The 20966-nt window shown below is 55.7% G+C and overlaps 1 protein-coding gene across 1 annotated transcript in view; it reads left to right on the forward strand.

The window, feature by feature from the left end:
* The window catches only part of asic4a (acid-sensing (proton-gated) ion channel family member 4a), an 82477-nt gene that overhangs the window by 51120 nt on the left and 10391 nt on the right, over positions 1 to 20966 (forward strand). The window contains exons 2-4 of the mRNA XM_052025952.1: positions 10614 to 10758; positions 14059 to 14186; positions 15551 to 15707. Coding sequence (XP_051881912.1) covers positions 10614 to 10758; positions 14059 to 14186; positions 15551 to 15707 — 430 coding nt within the window. The remainder of the gene's footprint in view (positions 1 to 10613; positions 10759 to 14058; positions 14187 to 15550; positions 15708 to 20966) is intronic.

Genomic DNA, 20966 nt, shown 5'->3' on the forward strand with positions numbered 1-20966 from the left:
CACTCACTGACCCACCTATATTTGAGTCATTTGCAAATTTAAAAACTGCACCTTCCACGTCTTCACCAAGTTACTCAGCTGATGGCAAGAATTTAATGCTCAGCCCCTTCCCACTGGTGCCCAACCCTCCACCCCTCCCACCCAGGGGATACCTGCGTTACCTGCTGCCTGTGTCCTGTTATCATCCACATCTTCCGTCTGTATTGTTCCACGGCCTCCTCCTGCACCATTGGTCGTCGTTACCAATGGCCAGAACCCAGCCTCATGGGTCTGGGCTGGTGAGGAGGGAGGAGGGTGAGGAGGAGGGAGGAGGGAGAGGAGGAAGGAGAGGAGAGGGAGGAGGGAGAGGAGGAGGGAGAGGAGGAGGGAGAGGGAGGAGGGAGAGGAGAGGGAGGAGGGAGAGGAGGAGGGAGAGGAGAGGGAGGAGGGAGAGGAGAGGGAGGAGGGAGAGGAGGAGGGAGAGGAGAGGGAGGAGGGAGAGGAGAGGGAGGAGGGAGAGGAGGAGGGGGGAGGGCGAGGAGGAGGGGGAGGGAGAGGAGGAGGGGGGAGGGCGAGGAGGGAGGAGGAAGGGGTATCCCACAAGGCTTCAAACTTTTGAGTGATGTGACCTCACTGCCGCACGGCTGTGGGGACTGAATGGGGCAGGCGGGGGTGGGGTGGAGCGGGTGGCGGGTGGGGGGGGGCAGTTGGGGAGGTGGGGTGGAGTGGGTGGCAGGCAGGGGGGCATTTGGGGGCAGTGGGGTGGGGCGGGGGTGTGGGGTGTGCACTGGGGACAGGTGGTTACTGAGCTCGATAGCCTGAGGCCTGGCCCATTGATTCTACCCCAGTGGCTGCAGAATTTAATGAAAAATCTGGAATTCAAACAACACAGCTCGTCTTCCCATGACTGACCATTGAGTTCACTCATGTCCACTCCTGCCTCCTGGGTAAGATTTAAAAGGGACCTGAGGGGCAACTGTTTCACGCAGAGGGTGGTGAGTGTACGGAACGAGCTGCCAGAGGAAGTGGGTGAAGCAGGTACAACAGTATCATTTAAGAAGCACTTGGATCGGTACATGGAGGGGCAGGGCTTGGAGGGATATGGGCCGAACACGGGAAATTGGGACTAGCTGGGTGGGCACAGTGGTCGGCGTGGACTGGTTGGGCCGAAGGGCCTGTATCTGTGCTGTATTGCTCTATGACTCTGCTCTCTCCCACCCTGACACCTGGGCAGTGGGCAGTTCGGGGTGGCCAGTGAACCCAGCCGCTGGTGGACCGAGTTGGGAGGTCTGGCTCCAAGCTCACACATGTCAGGGGGTGGTCCGAGAAGGGGGCAGCCTGGGCTTGGAGTGTCGGTGGGTCACACTCGGTGTGGGAAATGAGGGATTGGCATCAGTGGTGGGTGTATTATTGTCACATGTACCAAGGTACTGTGAGAAGCCATTAACACAGATCATTGATCTCAACGGTGCGTTGGGATAGTACAGGGGAAACAATAACAGAAGGTTACAGAGACAGACAGTACAGGCAGACAGTAAGGTGCAAGGGCCACAACAAGATAGGTTGTGAGGTCAAGAGTCCAGAGCGATACAGAGCCACAGGGCTCAGAGCAGGGGAGCATCAGGAACAGCCCGTGTGGATACAGGAATTCCAGAAAAGGACAAGGGTGTCTGTGGTGATGAAAAGAATAGTTGGAGCACAGGGGAGCGGTGAGGGTCAGGGACATCAGAGGCAGAGAGTAGAGAGTGCAGGGAAGGAGAGTAAACGCTGGTTCTGCCAGTAATGTCCACATCCTGGGTGGGTGAGACAGGAAGCACGGAGGGGGGGCAGGGAGGACTTTGCCTTTCCCAGTACACCATGTGGGGGTGGGCGAGGGGCTTGGGGAGAGAGGAGGAGTGAGGTGCAGAGAGGGCTCACGCTCAGTGTGATTCCAGCACAGGATGGGGTCCCAGGAGCAGAGCGGGGCCATTGAAGCACGGTTCAGTGGGGGAGCAGCTGGGGAAGAGTGATCATAACAACAGGTTCAGGATAGATATTGCAGAACAAAAGGGAATGAAGGAAAGACGGGTGTGAGGAGATGGAAATGAGACAAAAAACCTCAGGGAATGTCTCACTGTGGGATGAGATGAGATTTCTTTATTAGTCACATGTACATCAAAACACACAGTGAAATGCACCTTCTGCGTAGAGTGTTCTGGGGGCAGCCCACAAGTGTCGCCACGCTTCCGGCGCCAACATAGCATGCCCACAACTTCCTAACCCGTACGTCTTTGGAATGTGGGAGGAAACCGGAGCACCCGGAGGAAAACCACGCAGACACAAGGAGAACGTACAAACTCCTTACAGACAGCGGCCGGAATTGAACCCGGATCGCTGGCACCGTAATTGCGTTACACTAACTGCGACATGAGGGGCGGTAATTGGAATATTATTGTCACTTGTACCGAGTACAGTGAAAAACTTGTCTTGCATTCCGTTTGTACAGGTCAATTCATTACACAGTGCATTGAGGCAGTACAAGGTAAAACAATACAGAATTCAGAGTAAAGTGTCACAGTTACAGAGAAAGTGCAGTGCAGGTAGACAATAAGCTGCAGGGTCACAACGAGGTAGATTGTGAGGTCAAGAGTCCATCTTATCATACCAGGGAACTGTTGAATAGTCTTATAACAGTGGGATAGAAGCTGTCCTTGAGCCTGGTGGTACGTGCTTTCAAGCTTTTGTATCTTGTGCCCAATGGGAGGGGGTGAAGAGAGAATGTCCGGGGTGGGGGGTGGTCTGTGAAGATGTTAGCTGCTTTAGACCTCAGCACCATGAATGTAAGCAGGAGCATGTGGACCGCCCCCACTTCCTGTAGTCAATGACCAGCTCTTTTGTTTAGCAGTATTTGGGGAGGGTCACACTGTGGAAGGGATGGTACTGAGGCCGTCGGCCATGCCGCTCTGCGGGGGCTGTCTGGGTTCTACCAGGATCTGATGCGGGTGTGGGGCGCGGTGTTGCGCGGCCAGCGCGTGGCCACTCCCCCTCCAGTCGCGGAGGGCGCCGGGGGGATGCCGGGGGGGCCCCGGCCACGCCGGCCCCTGCCCTGCCGGAGTTGCTGGTCGGGCCCAGGGCCCGGCGTCTCTCACGGGAGGCGGCTCAGCACAACCTGAGCCACCTGGAGGACCCACCGAAGGTGCCGTTCCGCGAGGCGCCGAGGTGGTACTTGTACGGGCTGCTCCTGCACACCTTTCACTTCCTCGCCCTGGTCTGCCGGCCGGACACGCCGTGGCGGGCCGTCATGCTGGCGGGAGGCAGGGGGGGTCCCCGGTGGAGGTCCCTCTATGCAGGAGTCCTCCTCCTGTACATTGGGGACCTGGGGTGGAGGGTGTTGCACCGGGCCGTGCCGTGCAACCGTTTCCTGAGCCGGTTCACCGACACTCCGGCCGCCTGTCACTTCTGCGGCCGGGAGGAGACGGTGTACCATGCGTATGCGGAGTGCGAGAGGTTGCAGCCCCTCTTCGAGTATCTGCAGGGGCTGCTGCTTAAGTTCTGGTTACACTTCAGCCCGGCGCTGTTGGGTTATGGGCACCCAGTGCGGCGTGGGGTGGGGTGCGCGGAGGATCTCCTGGTGGGTCTTCTGCTGGGCCTGGCCAAGCTGGCCATCCACGGGATGCGGCGGCGGGTGGCCAAGGGTTCCGGCTGGCCGGTCTGCCTGCCCGTCTTCCACGCTTACGTGTACGCGCGGGTGTTGTTGGAACGGGAGCACGCAGTCCCCGCAGGCGCCCTGGCCGAGTTCCGCGTTCTGTGGGCCCCTCAGGGGATCGCGTGTGTCGTGGACGAGACCAATACGATTTTGATATGAAGTATTGAGTGTTGCGGTGGGGGGCGTAGTGACGTATGTGTGTTTTCGCGGGTGTTAGTTTATGGTAATCTCTGAAGTTCTGTCGTTGACTAGATGATCCTTTCTGTATTGGACGTATACATTTGGTATTTGTAGTCTTCTGTAGTGCTTTTAGCTAATAAATGTTTTATACAAAAAAAAGGGATGGTACTGAGGCCGACGGCCGTGCCGCTCTGCGGGGGCTGCCCGGTTTCTACCGGGATCTGACGCGGGTGTGGGGCATGGTGTCGTGCGGTGAGCGCGTGGCCACTCCCCCTCCAGTCGCGGCGGGCACTGGGGGGGATGCCGGGGGGTTCCCAGCCGCGCCGGCGCCCGCCATGCCGGAGTTGCTGGTCGGGCCCAGGGCCGGGCATCTCTCGCGGGAGGTGGCTCAGCACAACCTGTGCCGCCCGGCAGACATGCCGAAGGTGCCGTTCCGCGAGGCGCCGAGGCAGTTCTTGTACAGGCTGCTCCTGCACACCTTTCACTTCCTTGCCCTAGTCTGCCGGCCGGACACGCCGTGGCGGTCCGTCTTGCCGGCGGGTTGCGAGGGGGGTCCCTGGTGGAGGTCTCTCTTCGCGAGAGTCCTCCTGCTGTACATTGGGGACCTGGGGTGGAGGGTGTTGCACCGGACTGTGCCATGTAACCTTTTTTTGAGCTGGTTCACAGACACCCCGGCCACCGGTCACTTCTGCAGCCGGGAGGAGACGGTGTACCACGTGTACGCGGAGTGCGAGAGGTTGCAGCCCCTCTTCGAGTATCTGCGGGGACTGCTGCTCAAGTTCTGGCTGCACTTCAGCCCGACGCTGTTGGTTTACGGGCACCCGGTGCGGCGCGGGGCGAGCTGCATGGAGGATCCCGTGGTGGGTCTTCTGCTGGGCCTGGCCAAGCTGGCCATCCACGGGATGCGGCAGCGGGCAGCCGAGGGTACTGGCCGATCTGCCTGCCTGCCCATCTTCCGTGCTTATGTGCGCGCGCGGGTGTGTTTCGAGAGGGAGCACGCGGTTTCCGTGGGTACCCTGGCCGAGTTCCGCGCTCTGTGGGCCCCTCAGGGGATCGCGTGTGTCGTGGACGGTACAAACGCGATTCTTATTTGAAGTGTCGCGTGTTGTGTTAATGGGTGTAGCGTCGCGTGTGTGTTTCATTAGTATTAGTTTGCATTCTCTACCGTAGTATGTCGTTGCATAGTTTCTTCTTTTCTGTATTAGATGTAGTGTATTGACACTGGTTGTCTTTTGTAATGCTTTTAGTGAATAAACGTTCTATAATAAAAAAGGGGCAGTACTGAGGGAGCGCTGTGTGCCCAGGGAATTCGCTCTACATTCTGTGGAGAAGTGGAGGGTAAATTTCTGTGATTAAAGCAGGAAACACGAAGCATTTGTGGGAACGAGACTGAAATCATGGCTCAGATCAATAACATTTCATCGGAACCAGGACCCTGGGAACACTGAAGTTCCCGGCCTCTGGAGCGGCTCCCAGCAAATCCCTGTGTCTGACGTTCTGGGGCTGGGATTCTTCCTGCAAGGGAGGGGGTGGGTGAGGGAGGGGGAGTCTGTGAGGGAGGGTGGGGTGTGAGGCAGGGAGGGATGGAGGGGGAGGGTCTGTGAGGGAGGGGGAGTCTTATGAGGGAGGGAGGATCTGTGAGGGAGGGTGTGAGGGAGGGAGGAGGGATGGTTTGTGAGGGAGGGAGGGGGTGTGAGGGAGGGAGGGGGTGTGAGGGCGGGTGTGTGATGGAGGGAGAGAGGGAGGGGGTGCATTTGCCACCACGTTACTCCTTTGCTCTCCCTCTCCCTCCCCCTCTCCTACCCCCTCATTCCCTCCCTCCCTTCCTATCCCTCCCTCCACCCCCTCTCCCCCTCCTCATTCTCTCTCCTCCCTTCCCCATCCCCCTCCACCTCCAGCTCTGTACCCCCCACCGCCCATGGTTAATGAATCCCTGACTGCCCAGAGTGGGGGCCAGACTGGGGGCTGGGAGCCGGACTGTGGGCGGGGGGGGTGGGGGGCCGGACACTGGGGCGGTCATTTTCTGCATGGAGTCCGCTCACTCCCCGCTCACCGACGACCCGTCCCCACCGGGGGAAGCAGCTCAGGGTGTGGGAGCTCCTCCATAGCGATAGGGTGGGGATGGGAGAGTGAGGGTGAGGGGAGGGGAAGAGACGGGGGTGAGGGGGGAAGGGAAGGGGAGAAAGAGGGCAGTCAGACACACAGTTACACGGGGCACCCCCCACACACACCCACACACACACACACACCCCACCCACACCCCCCACACCCCCACCCACACCCCCACACAACCACACACACACACACACACCCCCCACCCACCACACACCCACCCACACACCCACATACACACACACACACACACACCACACACACCCCACACACACCCACACACCCACACACCCACATACCCCCACACAGACACACCCACACACCCCCCACACAGACACACCCACCCACACACACCCCCACCCACCCCCCCCACACCACCCACACACCCACACCCCACACACACCCCACACCCACCCCACCCCCCACACCACCACACACACCCCCACACACCCCACACACACCACACCCACACACATACCCACACACACACACACACCCACACACCCACACACCCACATACACACACCCACGCACCCACACACACCTACACACACACACACACACTGTCACCCCACACACCCACACACACACCCCCACACACACACCCCCCCACACACACACACACCCACACACACTCACCCCACACACCCACACACACCCCCACACACACACACCTCCCACACACCCACACACACCCACCCACACTCACACACAGACCCCGGGGCACCCCTGGGGCACAGCCTCAGGCTGACGTCCATTCACACTGAGGCTGGGAGGGCGTGGGGGGGGGGGGTCAGGTTGAGGTTACTCATGAGCTGTGATGTGTTCCTGCAGAGCAGGGTTGACGAGCCGAGTGGCCTCTCTCTGGGACAGACTGGATGGGCCGAACAGCCTGCTGCTGTTACAGAGTCCCTGCAAGGCCCAGCCAGGACGGATGGGGGTGCGACCTGTCTCCTCACCGTCCCGCCACATCTGCGTCTGGTTTAATTCCGTGGATTCGCTGGCCACTGATTTTTCATGTCTTCATGTGACGGGACCTCGGCATGAATCTCCGCGGCTGATGAATCGCCCGCAGCATGTCTCCGGGGCCATTTAATCAGCTCTCTGATGAGGTGTCTGTTGGTGGATCATCCATCACCATAGGGACAGCCCGGCCCAGCGCACACCCCCTTCCCTGGGACCAGTCGTCAACTCCGGGGACCCAGACTCCAGAACCAGGAGGGGCAGAGGGTCTGTGCCCTCGGGCAGGGGAAGGAGAACCCGGGGGCACAGGTTTAGGGGGAGAGGGGAGAGGTTTAACAGGGACCTGAGGGGTAACTCTTCATCCAGAGGGTCGGGAGTGTGAGGAGCTGCCGGAGGGAGTGGGTGAGGCAGGAACATGATCACCGGTCACCGGGCACTTGGACAGGTCAGCAGGGGGTGGGGAACGGTTGGGGGGAGACTGGGGAACGGTGGACGGGAAAGGGTCAGGGGGACCTGGGCCCACGCGGGGAGATGGGTGGCGAGAAGTTCTCCAACTACGATGCCCTTACCAGTGGCACAGACAGAGACTCCAATCATCCCCCCCAGTTCCCCAATCTCCCCCCACTGTTCCCCAGCCCCCACTGTTCCCCAATGCCCCCTACCGTTCCCCAGTCTCCCCCCCAGTTCCCCACCCCCCACAGTTCCCCAGTCTCCCCCCCAGTTCCCCACCCCCCACAGTTCCCCAGTCTCCCCCCCAGTTCCCCACCCCCCCACCATTCCCCAATCTCCCCCCCACCATTCCCCAATCCCCCACCACGTCCCCAATCTCCCCCCCACGTTCCCCAGTCTCCTCCCCACCGTTCCCCAATCTCCCCCGCCGGCCCTCCACCGTCCCCCAGCTCCCCGAACCCTCCCACTGACCTGCTCCCACCCCTCAGGCAGCTCGTCCCCAATCACAGCAGCTCGCTGCAGGAAGACTCTGCCTCCCCTCCCTGGTTCCCCCTCACTCCATGCCCTCTGCTCTCCGACCCTCCCTCCTGCCCCAGAAGTTCTCACTGTTTAACCCTCACCGCTGACGAACTTGTTGGGAAAAGTCTCCGCAGTTTGTAAAATGAACACAGCTGGGGGGGGAGGGTGGGTAGCAAATCGCCACCGAGGTCCGGTCAGCGGCTGCAGTGGGTGTGGAGGAGGCACGGATCTGTCCCAGGGCTCGGCGCCCACTGTCCATGGGAATGTCCTGCACCAGGACCCGCTGGTCCCGGGTGTATGGGCAGCGGCGTGTGGTACGCACACCGGGGGCACATTGCCCCCTGCCTGGGCTTCACACTTGAGCAGCGAGGTCTCCGCGAGAAGTTGGAGGCCCCAGTGACTCCGGTGGGAGGGTCCGGGGTTGGCCCCATCCAGTCCCCCCGACTGACCACCCGCTTCCTGCAGAGTTAACATCACAAAACAGCCCGTGTTAGGATGAGGAATGACTAAAGATACTTGTTCTACTAGTTAATGCACCTTATTCATGGCAAGGCATTGCCCATCCCTACCTGGTCCTGGGTGAGGTTGAGGAGCCACTGGCATGTTCCTGGGGAAGGTGCCCCCACTCTGCTGCTGGGGAGGGGGCTCCAGGATTTACATCCACCAACAACATATTTCCCAATCAGGGGTGTGTGACCTGGGGGGGAACCTGCAGGTGATGGTGTTCCCCTGAGGGGTGCACACTGCAGCCTCTGTGGGCCGGTAGTGGAGGGAGGGAGGGGGTGTTGGGGGGGGCGGGGTGGGTAGGGAGCCATTCAAGCAGCTGCTTTGTCCTGGTACGGTGTTGAGCTTCTTGAGAGTTGTTGGAGACACACTGTCCCAGGGAGGTGGGGAGTGTCCCGTCACACTCCTGACATGCGAGGAAAGGCCCTGGGGTGTCAGCATAGGAGTCTCTCACCGCAGGATCCCCGACCCAACCTACTCCCAGACCTGACCCACTCCCGGAGCCCAACCCACTCCCCGCCTCGACCCACTCCCAGACCTGACCCACTCCACAACCTGACCCACTCCCGGACCCCACCCCACTCCCGGAGCCACACCCGGACCCCACTCCCGGAGCCACAGTACTGATGTCACAGAGCGCTGTGGCTCCATGATGCTATTTACGTGCTTGGTGGCCAGTGGGTAACCCCCAGGATGTTGACGGTTGGATCTGGCCAATGGGAATGCTGCTGAATGCCAAGGACAGGCGGTTAGGCTCTCTCCTGTGAAGATAAGATAAGATCTTTATTAGTCACATGTACATCGAAACACACAGTGAAATGGATCTTTTGCGTAGAGTGTTCTGGGGGCAGCCCGCAAGTGTCGCCACGCTTCCGGCGCCAACACAGCACGCCCACAACTTCCTAACCCGTACGTCTTTGGAATGTGGGAGGAAACCGGACCACCCGGAGGAAACCCACGCAGACACGGGGAGAACGTACAAACTCCTTACAGACAGCGGCAGGAGTTGAACCCGGGTCGCTGGTGCTGTAAACCGTTACACTGACCACTACACTACCGAGCCTGGTACTTGTCCTGTGTCTGAATGTTGTCCAGGTCTCGCTGCCTGCAGACAGGGGCTGCTTCCGTTGCTGAGGAGCTGGGAATGGATTGGACATCAGTGACCATCCCCACCGCTGACCTTCTGATGGAAGGAGGGTCACTGATGGTTGGGCCCAGGACACTGCCCCGAGGACCTCCTGCGGTGGTCTGCCACAGGTAGAGGACGTGGTCAGTCGGTGTACCCCTGGTGATGGTCACTCACGACCTGCCGCAGACCCAGTCCGGCAGCTCCGGCCCCCCGGACACCACCCACTGGGTCAGTGGTGGTTTTACTGACCCACTCCTGGTGGAGGACGTTGAAGTCCCCACCCAGGGGACGTCTTGTGCCCTTCCCTCAGTGTTGCTTCAGGTGGGGCAGGGCAGGAGGTGGTGATCCTCGAGGAGTGGTCATCAGGCACTGACTCCATTTGGACAAATGACTTGCAGCCATTAAGGAAGAGGTTCATAAAGTGGGAGAGAGGGGTGGGGCAAGGCGGGAAAGAAATTCCAGAACAATCCGTGCAGTTGAAGGCGTGGCCGCCAGCAGCGGAGAGATTCAGGAAGCCGGAATTGGAGGAGCACTGAGACAGAGCCACACAAGATGGAAACAGGCCCTCTGGCTTAACTGGTCCACGCCGACCCCGGTGCCCACCTAAGCCAATCCCATTTACCCGCGTTTGGCCCATGTCCCTCCAAACTTATCCCATCCACAGAGATCATGGGGAGCGATGCCTGGGGGAGGATGCAGGGAGAGAGGTGCAGACCGTGAAGCGATTTGAAAATGGGGGAGAGAATTTGATAATAGAACAATACAGCACAATACAGGCCCTTCGGCCCACCATGTTGTGCTGCCCTTCAAACCACTCCTGAGACTATCTAACCCCTTCCTCCCACATATCCCTCGATCTTAAATTCCTCCATATGCTTATCTAACAATCTCTTGAACTTGACCAACGTATCAGCCTCCAGGATGCTGCTGGATCGGAGGGGGTGGATGTCAGTGAGTAGGGTGTTGGGGGAGAGGGGGAGGTAATGGGGCACGGGACAGTGAGCTCAGACCAAAGCCCACCTCTGTCCAGCAAAGATGCGGTGACTCCATGCTGCCCACCTCTAACCTTCAACCCTTGCCCTCTGCTCACAGGTGTTTACTAGGTACGGAAAATGTTACACCTTCAATGCCAACAAGACCAACAGCAGGAAGAGCAAGCAAGGTGGCATGGGCAACGGGCTGGAACTGATGCTGGACATTCAGCAGGATGAGTACCTGCCCATCTGGCAGGAGACAGGTGAGACCTGCCCCCTGGACACTGCCCGCACTCCCATTCCACCCTGCCCCAGGGGGGCGCAGGGTTAACCTTCTGGTGGGGAGCATCTGTGTGGGAACCACTGATGTGGAGCGGGATCTGGTGATGGGATCTGAGCAGCTCAGGTCCAAATTAATGAGCAGAGACACAATGATGGTGCAGAATTTTCAGGTGAGACGGTGGGGGGGTGGGGTGTGAAAGGGGAGGGGGTACTGCACTGTTAGTCAGGGACTGCAGTCGGTACGGAGGGAGGATATCCCAGATGGCTCCTCAAACGTGCCCTCATGGGTAGAGATCAGAAACAAAAAGGGTGTTCATCTTGCTGGGGTGTATTACAGACCTCCCAACGTCAACAGGAGGTAGGGGAACCAATATGTAGAACAGATATCAGAGAGATGTTATATAAATAGGATCATTGTACTGGGGGATTTCAATTTCCCAACTATTAACTGCGATCGCCTGAGTTTTAAAGGCTCAGAGGGGTGGAACTTGAGGTTTGTCCAGGAGACCTTTTTGACACAGTGTGTAGATAGACCAACGAGGAGAGGTACGTTACTGGACCTTATCTTGGGGAACGTAGCTGGTCAGGAGGAGGGATTGTCAGTGGGGGAGCATTTTGTAGTGACCATAACTCCATACGTTTCAAGGTGGTTATTGAAAAGGATAAGGATGGACCAGGAATAGAGGTCTTAAATTGGGGAAAGGCAAATTTCATTGACATAAGACGGGACCGGCAAAGGTAGACTGGGAGCATCTACTTGTAGGTAAGTTACATCTGCACAGTGGGAGGCATTCACAGGGGAAACAGCGGAAGTTCAGGGCCAACATGTTCCTGTCAGGGTGAAAGCCAGGTGTGACAGGTATGGGGAACCCTGGATGTCGAGGGATATTGAAGGTTGGATGAACAGAGGAAAGGAAACGTGTGACGTATCAGGAACTAATCTCAGGGGAGGGCTGTGAAAAGGGGAGATAGCCACTTAAAGGGGAAGTAAGGAAGGCAAAGAGGGGTCACGAGAAATCACTAGCAGACAGGACTAAGTAAATCTGAAGGCATTTTATGCTTGGGGCAAAAGAATAACCATGGAAAGAGTAGGGCCCATTAGGGACAACTCGGACAATCTGTGTGAGGAGCCAGCAGGTACAGGTGAAGTCCTAAACGAATACTTTTCCATCAGATTCACTAAAGAAACAGACTTTGTAGTTGGAGGATTCAGTGGGGGAGAGGGTGAAAGTCTAGTGCAGGTCTCCATGAATAAGGAGGAGATACTCGCTGCTTTAGTGGGATTAAAGGTGAATAAATCCCCAGGACCGGATGGGATTTATCCCAGGTTGCAGCTGGAGGCTAGGGAAGAGATTGCAGGGGTTCTGGCTGAGATTTTTAAATCCTCCCCGGACATGGAGGTACCAGATGACTGGAGAGCAGCAAACAAGAACCCCTTTTCAATAAGGGCAGCAGGGAAGAGCCTGGTGATTACAGACCTGTGAGCATCACGTCAGTGGCAGGGAAGGTACTGGAGAAAGTTCTGAGACACAGGATTAATGATCACTTGGAAAGGCAGGGACTGATCAGAGACAGCCAGCATGGCTTTGTGAACGGCAGATCCTGTCTGACCAATCTGATAGATTTTTTTCAGGAGATTGCAAAGGCGTTGATGAGGGCAGGGCAGTAAATGTGGTTTACATCACATGGACTTCAGTGAGGCCTTTGTCAAGGTCCCATCATGGGATCCAGGGCAAGTTGGTAAACTGAATCCATTAAGTCATAGAGTACTACAGCACAGAAACAGGCCCTTCAACCCATTTAGTCCATGCCGACCTGATCTTCTGCCTAGTCCCATCTACCTGCACCCAGACCATATCCCTCCAAACCCCTCCCGTCCATGTACCTATCCAAACTTCTCTTCAATGTTACAATTGAACCCACAGCCACCACTTCTGCTGACAGCTCGTTCCACACTCGCACCACCCTCTGAGTGAAGAAGTTCCCCCTCAGATTCCCCTTAAATATTTCACCTTTCACCCTAAACCTATGACCTCTAGTTCTAGTCTCACCCAACCTGAGGGGAAAAAGCCTGCATGCATTCACCCTATCTATGCCCCTCATAATTTTGTATACCTCTATAAGATCTCCCCACATTCTCCTGTGCTCCAGGGAATAAAGTCCGAACCTATTCAACCTTTCCCTGTAACTCAGGCTCTCAGGTCCTGGCAACATTGGTGTAAATTTTCTCTGCACTCTTTCAAGCTCATTGATATCTTTTCTGTAGGTAGGTGACCAGAACTGCACACAATACTCTAAGTTTGGCCTCACCAACATCAAATACAACTTCAACATGACATCCCAACTCCTGTACTCAATGCCCTGATTTATGAAGGTCAATCACCTCACACGTGTCTGCATTAAATTCCATCTGCCATTTTTCAGCCCATTTTCCCAGCTGGTCCAGATCACGCTGCAAGCTTTGATAACCTTCCTCACTGTCCACTACGCTCCCAATCTTGGTGTCATCCGCAAATCTGTTGATCCAGTTTACCACATTCTCATCTAAATCATGAATATAGATGATAAAGAACAACATTAGCTATCCTCCAGTCCTCCGGTACCTCACCCGAGGCCAAGGACATTCTAAATACCTCTGCCAGGACCCCTGCAATTTCTGAACTAGCCTCCCACAAGGTCCAAGGGGACACCTTGTCAGGCCCTGGGGATTTATCCACTTTCATTCACCTCAAGACAGCCAGCGCCTCCTCTTCCATAATCCGGATACGGTCCATCACCTCACTACTCTTTTGCCTCAGTTCTATTGTCTCTGTGTCTGTCTCCCGAGTAAATACAGATGCAAAAAAATTCATTTACGATCTCCCCCATCTCTCTTGGCTCCATGCAGAGATATCCACGCTGATCTTCAAGAGGACCAATTTTGTCCCTTGCTACCCTTTTGCTCTTAATATAGCTATAGAAACCCTTGGGATTCTCTTTCACCCTGTCTGCCACAGTAACCTCATGTCCTCTTTTTGCTCTCCTGACTTAGCTCAAGTGTTCTCTTGAATTTCTTATACTCCTTAAGCGCCTCATCCAAAATTGGGTTGGGACACGTCCCCCAGTGAGGGTCAGTGTGTGTGGGACTGTCCCCCAGTGAGGGTCAGTGTGTGTGGGACCCGTCCCCCAGTGAGGGTCAGTGTGTGTGGGACCATCCCCCAGTGAGGGTCAGTGTGTGTCGGACTGACCCCCAGAGGTGATCTCATTGCGACACCAAATACGATTTGATTTTTCACTCTCAGACGAGACATCGTTCGAGGCAGGGATCCGTGTTCAGATCCATGGTCAGCACGAGCCTCCGTACATCCACCAGCTAGGCTTCGGAGTCCCGCCAGGCTTCCAAACCTTTGTGTCGTGTCAGGAGCAGCGGGTGAGTCATGTCATCACCTGTCCCTGTCAGCCGCAGTGTGTCCCACAGAGTCACTCTGTCCAAACGTGCCCAATCCTCACTCTTTGAGACCTCACACTCTGCTCCTTCTGGGACCACTGGTTTTCCAACATCTTTTTTAAAAGCAGCATCAAAGTTTAAATCTAAATGTGGTCCAGGACACACTCCAACCCCTGTGGTGCCCACTGGTCCCAGAAGGCCTCCAGTGGACACCGCTTGTTCCCTCTCCAGGGACACCGGGACACGGATATATCCCTGGAAGAGTGGCAGGCAGTCGGCTCGGGCAGAACCCTCGATGCCCGCTGCCTGGTCCCGTGAACGACCACCTTGGCCAGGCCCAGGAACAGACCGACCAGGAGGTTCCCCCGACCAACCCACCCCCTCCGCACCGGCTGACCAAAGATCAGGAGCGTGGGGCTGAAGTGTGAGCAGAACCTGAGGAGCAGCCCCTTCAAACACTGAAGCAGGGGCTGCAACCCCTCACCCTCCGCATGGACGTGGAACACAGACTCCTCCAGGCCAAAGAAGTGACAGGTGACCTGGGAGTCCGTGAACCAACTTAAAGACCTGTTGCTCGGTACCGCCCTGTGTAATACTCTCCCCCCCAAGTTCCCTATGTAAAAAGGGAGGAACTCCCATGTGGAGAGACCTCCACTAGGGACCCCCTCACTGCCGGATGACAGGTGGACCCCCACGGTGTGTCCAGACGGCAGACAAGGGTGAGGAAGTGGAGAGTGTACAGGAGCAGCCCATACAGGGAACATCTCGATGTGGTGTGTAGATGGAACTTTACTCTTTGTCTAACCCATGCCCCGGGAATGTGTGATGGGACGGTGCGGAGGGATCTGTGTCTGACCCCGGGAGTGTGTGAGGGGACGGTGTGGAGGGAGCTTCACCCTGTGTCTGATCCCGGGAGTGTGTGAGGGGATGGTGTGGGGGGAGCTTCACTCTGTGTCTGACCCCGGGAGTGTGTGAGGGGATGGTGTGGAGGGAGCTTCACTCTGTGTCTGACCCCGGGAGTGTGTGAGGGGACGGTGCGGAGGGAGCTGTGTCTGACCCCGGGAGTGTGTGAGGGGACGGTGCGGAGGGATCTGTGTCTGACCCCGGGAGTGTGTGAGGGGACGGTGCGGAGGGAGCTGTGTCTGCCCCCGGGAGTGTGTGAGGGGACGGTGCGGAGGGAGCTGTGTCTGCCCCCGGGAGTGTGTGAGGGGACGGTGCGGAGGGAGCTGTGTCTGCCCTGTGCTGTCCCTGTCCAGGGTGGGTTTGGCTGTTCCATGTTGTTCTCCACGTGAAGATCTCCCCAGGTTCCTGTAACCCACTGCTCAGTTACTGTCTCTCTCCGCCAGCTGACCTACTTACCCCAGCCGTGGGGTACCTGCCGGTCAGAATTGCAGGGCAGCCTGGTGCCTGGGTACGACAACTACAGCTTGGCCGCCTGTCGCATCAACTGTGAGAAACAGGCAGTGCTGAGGGAGTGCAAGTGTCGGATGGTGCACATGCCAGGTGAGAGGGGTCTGGCACTGCCCACCGTGTGCTCAGGGGAAGGCTGAGGGGTGGGGTTGAGGGGTGGGGGGGTGAGGTGGGGGTGAAGGGTTGGGGTTGGGGGTGAGGCAGGGGTGAGGGGCGGGGTTGAGGGGTGGGGGGTGCAGGTGAGGCTGGGGTGAGGGGTGGGGGGTGAGGTGTTGAGGGGTGCCAGGGAGAGGGGCAAGGTCGGGGAGGGGCAGGAGTGGTAAGGCTGGGGGTGGGGTGGGGGGTAAGGCTGGGGGAGGGGCAGGAGGGGTAAGTGAGGAATGGGCAGGAGGGGTAGGAGGAGGGGCAGGGGAGTAAGGCTGAGGGAGGGGCGGGGGGTTGGGGGAGGAGCGGGGGGGTTAAGGCTGTGACCATGTGGATGAGTGGTGCAGGGTGTTTGTCCTGTGATAATGATGCTTTCCCGTCATTGGGGTACGTTCCCCACTGGATGGATGTTTCCCCGTTGTGGGGGTATTTTGCCCATTAAATTAACAGAGCAATACAGCATGGATACAGGCCCTTGGGCCCAACCAGTCCGTGCCGACCACGGGGACCACCCAGCTAGTCCCAATTTCCTGCGTTCGGCCCATATCCCTCCAAGCCCTGCCCCTCCATGTACCGATCCAAGTGCTTCTCAAATGATCCTGTTGTACCTGCTTCACCCACTTCCTCTGGCAGCTCGTTCCATACACTCACCACCCTCTGCCCCTCAGGTCCCTTTTAAGTCTTGCCCCTCTCACCCTAAACCTATGCCCCCCTAGTTTTGGACTCCCCCACCCTGGGGAAAAGACTGTTACCGTCCACCTTATCTCTGCCTCTCATGATTTTAAACATTTCTACAAGGCCGCCCCTCATTCTCCTATGTTCCAAGGAATAAAGACCCAGCTTGGCCAACCTCTCCCTATAACTCAGGCCCTCGAGTCCTGGCAACATCCTCGTAAATCTTCTCTGCACTCTGTCCAGTTTAACCACCTCTGTCCTATAACAGGGCGACTAAAACTGTACCCAGTGCTCCAAGTGCGGCCTCACCAATGACTTAAACAACTGCAACGTAGTGTCCCAACTCCTGTACTCACTGCCCTGACTGAAGAAGGCCAGTGTACTAAACGTCTTTTTCACCACCCTGTCTACCTGTGATGCTGCTTTCAGTGAACTATGCACTTGTACTCCCAGGTCCCTCTGTTCCATTACACTCCCTAGTGCCCCACCATTCACAGTACAAGTCCCTCGCTGTTTTGACTTTCCAGAATGCATCACATAGAAACATAGAAAACCTACAGCACAATTCAGGCCCTTCGGCCCACAAAGCTGTGCCTAACATGTCCCTACCCTAGAAATTACTAGGCTTACCCATAGCCCTCTATTTTATTCAACTCCATGTACCTATCCAACAGTCTCTTGAAAGACCCTATCGTATCCGCCTCCACCACCGTTACCAGCAGCCCATTCCACACACTCACCACTCTTTGAGTAAAAAACTTACCCCTGACATCTCCCCTATATCTACTCCCCAGCACCTTAAACCTGTGTCCTCTTGTGGCCACCAATTCAGCCCTGGGGAAAAGCCTCTGACTATCTACCCGATCAATACCTCTCATCATCTCATACACCTCTATCAGGTCCCCCCTCATCCTCCGTCTCTCCAAGGAGAAAAGGCCGAGTTCCCTCAGCCTGCTTTCATAAGGCATGCTCTGCAATCCAGGCAGCATCCTTGTAAGTCTCCTCTACACCCTCTCTATGGCTTCCACATCTTTCCTGTAGTGAGGTGACCAGAACTGAGCACAATACTCCAAGTGGGGTCTGACCAGGGACCTATATAGCTGCAGCAATATCTCTCAGCTCCTAAATTCAATTCCCCGATTGATGAAGGACAATACACCATATGCCTTCTTAACCACAGAGTCAACCTGTGCAGCCGCTTTGAGCGTCCTATGGACTCGGATCCCAAGATCCCTCTGATCCTCCACGATGCCAAGAATCCTACCATTAATACTATATTCCACCAACATATTTGACCTACTGAAATGAACCACTTCACACTTATCTGGGTTGAACTGCATCTGCCACTTCTCAGCCCAACTTTGCATCATATCTATGTCCCTCTGTAACCTCTGACAGCCCTCCAAACTATCCAGAACACCGCCAACCTTAGTGTCATCCGCAAACTTACTAACCCACTCCTCCACTTCCTCATCCAGGTCATTTATAAAAATCACAAAGAGTAAGGGTCCCAGTACAGACCCCTGAGGTACACCACTGGTCACTGACCTCCACTCAGAATATGACCCTTCAACAACCACTCTTTGCCTTCTGTGGGCCAGCCAGTTCTGGATCCACATTGCAATGTCCCCTTGGATCCCATGTCTCTTCACCTTCTCCATAAGCCTTGCATGGGGTACCTTATCAAATGCCTTGCTGAAATCCATATACACTACATCTACTGCTCTCCCTTCATCGATGTGTTGAGTCACACCCTGAAAAAATTCAATCGGGCTCGTAAGGCAGGACCTGCCCTTGACAAAGCCATGCTGATTGTTCCTAATCATATTATACCTCTCCAAATCTTCATAAATCCTGCCTCTCAGGATTTTCTCCATCAGCTTACCAACCACTGAGGTGAGACTCACCGGTCTATAATTTCCTGGGCTATCCCTACTCCCTTTCTTGAATAAGGGAACAACATCCACAACCCTCCAATCTTCTGGAACCTCTCCTGTCTCCATTGACGATGCAAAGATCATCGTCAGAGGCTCCGCAATCTCCTCCCTCGCCTCCCACAGCAGCCTGGGGTACATCTCATCCGGTCCCGGTGACTTATCTAACTTGATGCTTTCCAAAAGTTTCAGCACCACCTCTTTCCTAATATCTACATGCTCAAGCTTTTCAGCCTGCTGCAAGTCCCCACTACAATCCCCCAGATCTTTTCCGTAGTGAATACTGATGTAAAGTATTCATTAAGTACCTCCGCTATTTCTTCCAGATCCATACACACTTTCCCACTGCTGCACTTGATAGGCCCTATTCTTTCGCATCTTATCCTCTTACTCTTCACATACTTGTAGAATGCCTTGGAGTTTTCCTTAATCCTGCCCGCCAAGGCCTTCTCATGTCCCCTTCTGGCTCTCCTAATCTCTTTCTTAAGCTCCTTCCTTTTAGCCTTGTACTCTTCCAGATCTCTAACATTACCTAGCTCTCTGTACCTTTTGTAAGCTTTTCTTTTCCTTTTGACTAGATTTATTATAGCCTTTGTACACCACGGTTCCTGTATCCTCTCGTGACTCCTGTCTCATTGGAACATGCCTATGCAGAGCTCCGCACAAATATCCCCTGAATATTTGCCACATTTCTTCCGTACTTTTCCCTGAGAACATCTGTTCCCAATTTAATCTTCCAATTTCCTGCCTGAGAGCCTCATAATTCCCTTTACTCCAACACCTTTCTAGTCTGTCTGTTCCTATGCCTCTCCAGTGCTAACTTAAAGGAAATAGAATTATGATCACTATCACCAGAATGTTCACCCACTGAGAGATCTGACACCTGACCAGGTTCATTTCCCAATATCAAATCAAGCACAGCCTCTCCTCTTGTAGGTCTATCTACATACTGTGTCAAGAACCCTTCCTGAACACACCTAACAAACGCCACCCCATCTAAACCCCTCATTGTCTGGAGATGCCAGTCGATGTTTGGGAAATTAAAATCCCCCATCACAACAACTCTGTTATTCTCACACCTTTCTAGGATCTGCTTCCCTATCTGATCCTCAATAACCCTGTCACTATTGGGCGGCCTATAAAAAACACCCAGCACAGTTATCGACCCCTTCCTGTTCCTAACCTCCACCCACAGAGACTCCGTAGGCAATCCCTCCATGACGTCCACCTTTTCTGCAGCCGTGACACTCTCTCTGATCAACAGTGCCGCTCCCCCACCTCTCTTGCCTCCCTCCCTGTCCTTCCTGAAACATCTAAAACCCGGCACTTGAATCAACCATTCCTGCCCTGGAGCCATCCAAGTCTCCGTAATGGCCACCACATCATAGCTCCAAGTATCGATCCAAGCTCTAAGCTCATCCGCCTTGTTCACAACACTCCTTGCGTTAAAATAGACACATCTCAAGCCTGTCTGAACACGTCCCTTCTTTATCACCTGCCTATGGTACTTACTCCCAGCTTCCTCTATTTGAGAGCCAAACACCTCTTCCCCAGTCTCTCTAGTTCGGATCCCACCCCCCAACAATTCTAGTTTAAACTCGCCCCAGTAGCCTTAGCAAACCTCCCCGTCAGTATGTTGGTCCCCTTGGGATTCAAGTGCAACCTGTCCTCTTTGAACAGGTCATACCTGCCCCAAAAGAGGCCCCAGTGATCCAGAAAACTGAATCCCTGCTCCTTACTCCAATCCCTCAACCACGCACTTAACCTCCACCTCATTCTGTTCCTATACCCACTGTCGCTTAGCACAGGCAGTGGTCCAGAAATTACTACCTTTGAGGTCCTGCTTCTCAACTTCCTTCCTAATTCTCTATAGTCTCTTTTCAGGACCTCATTCCTTTCCCTACCTATGTTGTTGGTACCAATATGTACCACGACCTCTGGCTGTTCTCCCTCCCCCTTCAGGATATCTTGGACGCGATCCAAAACATCCCGGACCCTGGCACCTGGGAGGCAATCTACCTTCTGAGTTTCTTTCCTGCGTCCACAGAATCGCTTGTCTGCCCACCTAATTATAGAGTCCCCTATCACTACTGCCCTCCTCTCTCCTTCCCTACCCATCTGAGCCACAGGGCCGGGCTCTGTGCCAGAGACACTGCCACTGTTGCTTCCCCCAGGTAGGCTGTCTCCCCCAACAGTACTCAAACGGGAGTACTTATTGTCAAGGGGTACAGCCACAGGGGTACTCGCTAGTACCTGACTCTTCCCCTTCCCCTTCCCCCTCCTGACTGTGACCCAATTGCCTGATTCTGATGGTCCTGGTGTGACCACCTGCCTATAGCTCCTCTCTATCACCTCCTCACTCTCCCTGACCAGACGAAGGTCATCGAGCTGCATCTCCAGTTCCCTAACACGGTCCCTCAGGAGCTGCAGCTCACACACCGGGCGCAGACGTAGCCTTCCCGGAGGCAGGGAGACTCCGGGAACTCCCACATCTGACACTGAGTACAGGAAACCGCACTCATACTCCTTCCTTAACTCAAGTCACCTCCCTTTCCTCGCCCCTTTACGCCGAAGCACCTTGAGCCAAAGCCCAGAACAC

Source organism: Pristis pectinata, chromosome 1, assembly GCF_009764475.1.
Source record: "Pristis pectinata isolate sPriPec2 chromosome 1, sPriPec2.1.pri, whole genome shotgun sequence".
Taxonomy (NCBI): domain Eukaryota; kingdom Metazoa; phylum Chordata; class Chondrichthyes; order Rhinopristiformes; family Pristidae; genus Pristis; species Pristis pectinata.